The sequence below is a fragment of the Vicia villosa genome, unplaced genomic scaffold (assembly GCF_029867415.1).
Source record: "Vicia villosa cultivar HV-30 ecotype Madison, WI unplaced genomic scaffold, Vvil1.0 ctg.000794F_1_1, whole genome shotgun sequence".
Taxonomy (NCBI): domain Eukaryota; kingdom Viridiplantae; phylum Streptophyta; class Magnoliopsida; order Fabales; family Fabaceae; genus Vicia; species Vicia villosa.
The window spans coordinates 388,081-396,058 of NW_026705351.1; the positions used below are offsets into that span (position 1 = coordinate 388,081).

Sequence of the window (7,978 nt, forward strand, 5' to 3'; positions counted from 1 at the left end):
ATGGTAAAAACCCATCTTCATCCCTTCCAAATCTTTCACTTTATTCATCTGGTCATTTTTGGTGATTTTTTTAACGGATAATCTTAACAGAGCCGAACTTTTTTAACAATCATTTAAACAATAGCATGAATATTTTATATACACTCATTTTCTCTGAAAAAACTAATGAGAAGCAACCCGACGGGTTGGGATGGATTGGCTAGCATTGAGTCACATCTCTCTATATTTTGTATCTATCTCTCACTAGTAAGTCTAATAAGGTTAAAGAGTTCTTAGATCTATTTTCTTTTCCACTCTCTTTCAAAAGAGTACTTTTTCCAAAATAGATCTAATATATTATGGTGTTATTTTTCTTCAAATTTAGCAAGATCATTTGATTTGAACACAAAGGGTTTGGACTCACTTGATAATGTCCATTCGATTTTAGTTCTACTATATGCCTCCTTTAAAAAAGATACTTTTTCTTTCTCTTTTGTCAAAAGCACTCTTATTGTGTTTCTATTTCACTTTGATGTTTGATGCTTTGAGCTTTGTTCTTTCATTGCTGAACACAAAATTACTAGCTCAAAGTTATTCTTGATTTGCAGTATTTTGATAATATGTATATACATTAAGTGATAAACTCTTAGATAAATCAATCTCTTCAACATTTCCTTATTTTGAAAAGTAGGAATAGTTATATTTTTTAATCTATTACAAATATTATATGATTTGATTATTTTTTCTTGGCCTACTTTTAGAATAAAATAATATTCAAAGTGTAATTTTAGAATTTCAGAAGTTTACTACACTCATTTATGAAGGCTCTCATAGTAGATGACATATGAGCTTACGCAAAAGCATCACAGTCCATTGACCTAAGAATTAGTTGCATCATCTATATCTATATATATATATATATATATATATATATATATATATATATATATATATATATATATATATATATATATATATATATATATATATATATATATATATATATATATCAGATCCATAACCATTGCATAATATTCCTTCACCGCAAATATCGCTATGGCTACTTCACTTCCGCTTCAAGACAGAGTGGCAATCGTCACCGGCTCATCCCGCGGGATCGGCAAAGAGATCGCACTTCATCTAGCTTCACTTGGCGCCAGACTAGTCATCAACTGCACCTCCAACTCACACCTCGCTGACTCAGTCGCTGCTCACATCAACGCAAACCAACTCACTCCACGAGCCATAACCGTCTGCGCTGACGTGTCAGATCCGGAGTCCGTTAAGTCTCTCTTCGACTCCGCCGAAGAAGCCTTCAACTCGCCGGTTCACATTCTCGTCAACTCAGCCGGTGTCGTCGACGTACATCTACCAAGCATAGCAAATACAACAGACGAATCCTTCGATCGCATCATGAACGTGAACGCGAAAGGAGCGTTTCTCTGTGCGAGAGAAGCGGCGAACAGACTAAAACGCGGCGGCGGAGGGAGGATCATACTTCTGACGACGTCACTAGCAGCTGCTTTTAAGCCAGGTTACGGCGCGTACACGGCATCGAAGGCGGCGGTGGAAGCGATGACAAAGATTCTAGCTAAAGAGTTGAAGGGGACGGGGATTACAGCGAATTGCGTGGCGCCGGGACCTGTTGCGACGGAGTTGTTCTTAGAAGGGAAGACGGAGGAGACGGTGAAGATGATTGCGGAAGGGAATCCTTTTGGTAGAATTGGTGAGACCAAAGATATTTCTCCTGTTGTTGGATTTTTAGCCACTGATTCTGCTGAATGGGTCAATGGTCAAATTATTCGTGTCAATGGTGGCTATGTTTAGTTTTTAGTTGGTTTTTATTACTGTTATTTATTTATAATTTGAATCTTTTGAACAATTTAAGTTAGCATGTTATATTGCCCACCCTTTTGTACATGATTACAGATGAAAGAAAAGGATGCAAGCAAGCAATCCTAATGAAAGATATTATGGTAAGCTAAAACTGTATTGTGAAGTTATTCAAATATCACATGGAAAATACAGACCATTAGTAGATTAGTACCTGAACAAAATATTTCATAACCTAGAATTAATATTGCACATTAATTAAGATGGCATTGAAAACAAAATGTGAGTTAATCAAACATCGCAGCAGAGTGTAGAAACCAACAAATGATATAGAAAACAAAATTGAGAATAATCTAATGTGGAAGATTTGAATTTTCGTTAACTATAGAAAATGTAATGTGCTGTAACAAAACCGAGAGCTCTAACTAACAAATAAATGAAAAATAGCCGTAGCAAAACCGAGAGCTCTAACTAACAAATAAATGAAAAATAACAGCAATTTCTCAAGTCGCGTGTTCCATATACCATAAATCAAGAGTAACCCAGTAAGTCATCAATAGTAATAACTAATTCCTTAACTTATAGGTTGCAGCGGAGTCTCATAACGAGGTCACATAGCACAACATCTACAAAGGTGATATCAAGCTCTCAACATAGACTTCTTGTGTCACCATTTCACTACGGATGTTGTTTTGAAATTTAGAAATCTTAAAAGTATTATTTATGGAATCATAAACAACCAAACTATTAATCCCTAACTCCGTACACTCCATCAACACTTTGTCATTCTCTGAAATATATAATGCTCTGTTATAGCCAGAAAAACCACATTCTACCGTGTGAGGAACAGTTAACAATTTAGTCCAAGAATTTTCATTTCCATATTCCTTCATAATCCAAACATCAGAAAACCTGACCTTCCGAGAGAGGAGAGACAAACAACCCCTCAATGTCCCTAAGGTAGTATTAGGATAAGAAGTTGTGAAATGCACATCGGGCAATGAAAGGTCTCTTTCTCCAAATCAAGAGAAACAATGTATTGTGCGAGTCTATCAGACTCACGCGTCAACCAATTAACAGAGTCGTTCACGAATATTCCAGTTTTGACCATAGGAATGAGGTCAGGACCGAGAAAGTCCGGAATCCTTCTCCAATAATCAGTACCTAAGGTATGAACGTATACTTCTATTTTTCTACTCCAAGTTTCATTAACAGCAATAATCTTATACTTATTGGTGAAACAATGATACCCTAAGGTATATGAGGTAAATAATTGGTATGGAAGTTTCAAAGGAGGCAACAACTTAAATTTTCTAATGGAAGGATTACACAAAACAGCTAAAGATTCATTTAGCTTAAAACATATGATGCCGTCACAAGTGGAAGCTCTATGACCATAGTTTTCTTTGTTAAGAATCCCTGTAATAGAATAGGTGAACTGTTTGACACGACGAGTAGTTGATCCGGAGGTGCAGATAGAGGAGATTGGATAATGACATACAACGAACTTCTTTGGGTACACATTAGGGATTCGGGTGAGGTGGTGGCGGTTGTGGCTGGAGGTTGACAAACGGAGGTGTTTCTTGGTGAAGTTTGAATCTCGGGAGATGAGGTAATTCCATGATTTACAGACGCAGCGGAGTTGAAGAAGGTGTTTGACGGAGAGTCTAGACAGTATTTCTTCCACTAGTTCAAACGGAAGATGCGGTGATGTTAGGGTTAGTTGGAGTTGTTTCCTCCGTCGAAGCGGTGATGTTAGGGATGGTTGAGGTCGTTTCCTGTTTAGAGGCGGCGTCGTTTTGGTCTTAGCCATTGCTACCAGCGGTTGTATCAGAATCCTAATTCTGAGATTCAGAGTATACTAACCTTTTTATAAACTTACTAGTGTGTATACCCGTGCACGTGCACGGGACAAAAACGAAAAGGGGCGCTCAAAATGTTAAAAATTTGATTATTATTTTATTTTATTTTTTTAAAAGAAAACATAAGATCAAATTCAAAACTATTATAGTTTATTTATTAATCAATAATTAAAATTTATTAATAAAATTAAATAAAATTAAATTAAATGACAAATAAATAAAATAAAATAAAAACTATTCTACAAAAGGGAAAGGAACGCCTCATTCCTTCAAAAAAAAAACTAGCGGGATACCCGTGCGTTCGCACGGGTACCGGTGTGATACGCTCATTTATTTTAGATTGTTTATTTTGTATAAAAAATTAAATAGGATAATGAAATAAAAATTATATGAAAACATAAATATGAAGATAAGAAGGAAGATTAATACGCATATTTGTTCCTAAAATATAATAAAAATAAAATGAAATTTATTTAAAAGAGTGCTTTTTTATTTAGAATTATTGTCAAAAATATTTAAACTAATAATAAAGTTGTTTTATTATTATTCAATATCTATCATATAAGAAAAGTCTACCATTTGAGACTTTCTTAGGCTATCCACATCAGCATCTGTTCCATGGTTAATCCACATCAGCTTTGGCGGTTAATACTGAATTTTTGATCATTCATCTGCATGGTGGGCTGCGGCAGTTATTGCTGTGGGAGTTTCACCCTCCCAGCTTCTCATGTTGTTGCAGTTATGTAAGGTCCATTATTGTGTGCCTATCCACGTTCCAAACTGAACAATTGCAGTAATTACCTGTTTAAATGGCTTGCCTATTTATCAGTGATTTCATTCTTCTCTTTCCATGCTTGCTAACTTCTGCGGTTATCATTCAGTGCAGTGTGAATTTGCATTATCATGTCAAGGCCTGTCTTGATTTTTATTTTCGATTCTTCTGCGATTTCTGCGTGTTGATGTTGTTCTTCGATGTGGTTGAATATGTTGCAGATTAAAGGAGATGATGGTTGTTGATTGAACGTGATGGTTGTTGTATGATTTCATTCTAAGGTGATCTTTGTTATCCTGTATTTTGTTTATTGATCATTCTATGTTTTTTGTTTTACAGGTTACTGATTTGCACGAAGTTGAAAAACAAATCATGTAGTTTATGGCTTATGGATCCAATCGATTCCCTCGCATCTTCTCTTTAGCTTTGTTTTGTTGCAAGCCTGCAGGTCGGTTTTGGTAGCAGGGCGGTTTATTGACATATTTTTTATGTTGCAGAATTGTGTATGGTTTAATTTGTAGCTGAAAGTTTTAATTATGCAGGGTGTTTTTTTATGGACCTGGTGTGCATGGTTTTTGTTCGGTGCAAGGTTGGTATAGTTTCAGGTGCATTTTGTGAACCAAATCGTATTTGGTTTGTGTATTGCAGCAGGTTTGTTGGTATGAAACAAAGTGAAAATGGCATGGATTTTTTAATCAAGTTTGGAACTGTCTTGGAAAAGAAGAATCAAGGCTCATGGACATGTTTCTTTTTTAGAGTACAAGAGCAAAGCATGGAACATGATGTCCATGGTAAACTGAATGCTGCAGATTTTCCCACGTGATGCAGGGTGAAAAACCTTCTCTGTTGATTCTGAAATAAATTGTTGTAGTCTTTGTGTGAAAAAGATCTGATATTTCTGTATCATTGGACATTGAAGATTGATCTCTAGATTAAGAAATTTTTTATTTGATTTATGTTAATTTGATTTATTTACAGTATGTGATTTGATTCTGCTAATTTGAGGATTGTGCAGATTGAATGTAATTGTAGTTTTAAATAAAAGATATGATATTTCCTGGAGTTTTGGTTTGCAGGTGGTGATTTCTTGGTTTTATAATTATTTTAGCTAATAGTATCAGCAATAAAATTAATTATAATGATAGTTATCCACAAATAGTCTTTAGAAATTAAAACTGAAAACAAGACAAAACACTAATATACACAAAAGGCTCTTGACTTAGCCATCTAAAACTAATTAGCCTATGATTAAGAAAAAAATACAATGACCAAAATAAATATCTCTTTTTTTTCCTTTTTAAGACTTATGACAGTAGTAGTAACAATAATGTGTTAAATATCTATTTTTCTGATAACTATATACAATCCTAAAGCTAATTATAAGATTCTAAAAAAATGTAAAAATATGAACTTATGATAGTAATAATAATACTCAGAGAAGTATTATACGAGTTTTGCCTTTTTGTTCCTTTCCTTTGAATTTTTTTTGAACATTTTATTAATGCAATGTTAAGAATGATTTTAAGGAGTTTAATAAAAACTAACTATAACAAATCTTAATAATAATTATAAAACTTGAAATAAATTGGTTCATATATATTTTTATCAACCAATTAAAAATAATACTATATTATAATAATAAATATTAATAATGTGATAAAAAGATAAAAATATCGAAGATACATAATTTTTTTCTATTAATTTTCTATTTGAATCGTTAAATTTAATTAATTGTAATTAATGTACTACATGTTATAACTCACGTTTGTTCACATAATTGATGATTTTAAATTATTTCCTATAAAGTTAGAAAATATTTTATTTCTTTAAATATTTATATTTCATCTAAAAACATTAGTTTATCAATTTATTTTACTAATACATATAAAATTAATATATTTTTAAAATCACATATCAATTATTGTTGGCATTTAAAGCAATATTAACAATATAGGACCGTTTCTGTAACAGTTATGAAAATATTAATTGGCCTTAAATCATTCCAAAATATGTATATATTGTGTTTGTATATTACAGTTGAATGAAAATAAATTAATATTAAAAACAAGTCAAAATCATTTATTGTCTTCAAGATAACATACCAAAATATTTCAAATTATTGACCATAGAATAGTATATTATTGACCATAGAATAGTATAACTTTTATTTTGAGACTAAGTATAATTAATATAATTTTGATATATATTTTTTTTAAAATTGGTTGTGCCTATATTTTTTCTTTAATATATTAAAGCAAAAATAGTTTAATATTTGAAAAAATAATAAAAGAAAGAATAATTATGAAAACGGGTTTTATATAATATATAAAAGGAAAGAATATAATGTAAGTTTAAATAGGGAGACATTTTTCAAGTATATATATATATATATATATATATATATATATATATATATATATATATATATATATATATATATATATATATATATATATATATATATATATATATATATATATATATATATAACAAATTTACTAATGATTGAAATATTTTTATAATTAATGACAAAAAAATATTTATATACAAATAACTATATTGATTAAATTAATTTTATATACGAGAAGAAATAACTAAAATTAAGAATAAAAGAATCAACTTTCTATTATTACTATATAGGATTTATTATTTTTAACTGATGATATATGAAATACGGTCGTTTCAAATAATTGCACGCACCTGAATTTTGTCCCTTACGCTTGACAAATTTTTTATTTATGTTCAAACACATGACTCTAATTATTATTTTACTATTTTTTTAATAATTTAATAGTTGAACGAAATTTATTCCAATTAAATATGCAACAATATTATTTAAAATTTTTCAAAATTATTGTAATACCAATTATCTTTTCAAATTTATTATAACGGAAACTAATTTTTATGAGGAATTTGATAGTAAAAAATTAAATTAAATTAATTTCAACTTAAAGCAATAATAATTATTGATACTTAATAGTTATATCCTTTGATTATTTTTTATTTAAGATGATTAAATGTATGATTTTAATACTTAAATATATCAATTTAATACTTATTATGTGAAGTTCTTCGTAACCGTAGCTATTTTGTATAAATATTTTGTCATTAAGGATACAATAAATTATATATTATTTAGTTTTAATTGCACTACCTTTCAAATTTCTAATTGATTATTTGACTTTAAGTGATAAATCTTTCTAATTCTATATTTTAATATTTATGGTTTTCATTTAAGATACAATCTTTTTTAAGATAATATAATACATAGAATTAATTTTTATTTTTCACATTTATCAATTTTCAATGCGTATTCTGAGTACTTATTTTAAAAATAACTATCGTTACAGAATACTTATAAATGATGTCAAAATACGGGAAAATAATATATCATTATTTCAAATATTTGTATAAATAATATTATTTTTGTCTCTTATTTTTGTTGTCTAACATCTCTTATTTTACTTTTAAGAACTTTTAAGACTATACAGTTTTATTAAAATGAGCCAAATATTAGAAACGAGTCAAATTT

General features: G+C 30.0%; 2 protein-coding genes across 2 annotated transcripts; one reads left to right on the plus strand and one right to left on the minus strand.

Annotated features, from left to right (window-relative positions):
* Positions 1–1,021: 1,021 nt before the first annotated feature.
* Positions 1,022–2,765, plus strand: LOC131631222 (NADPH-dependent aldehyde reductase-like protein, chloroplastic). Its single transcript, XM_058902008.1, has one exon. It carries the CDS (start codon positions 1,036–1,038, stop codon positions 1,804–1,806), a length of 771 nt encoding a protein of 256 aa, XP_058757991.1. The 5' UTR covers positions 1,022–1,035; the 3' UTR covers positions 1,807–2,765.
* Positions 2,766–2,767: 2 nt separating this feature from the next.
* LOC131631233 (F-box/kelch-repeat protein At3g23880-like) lies at positions 2,768–3,631 on the minus strand. The gene has a single exon (XM_058902022.1). It carries the CDS (start codon positions 3,623–3,625, stop codon positions 2,768–2,770), a length of 858 nt encoding a protein of 285 aa, XP_058758005.1. The 5' UTR covers positions 3,626–3,631.
* Between the last annotated feature and the right edge of the window lie 4,347 nt (positions 3,632–7,978).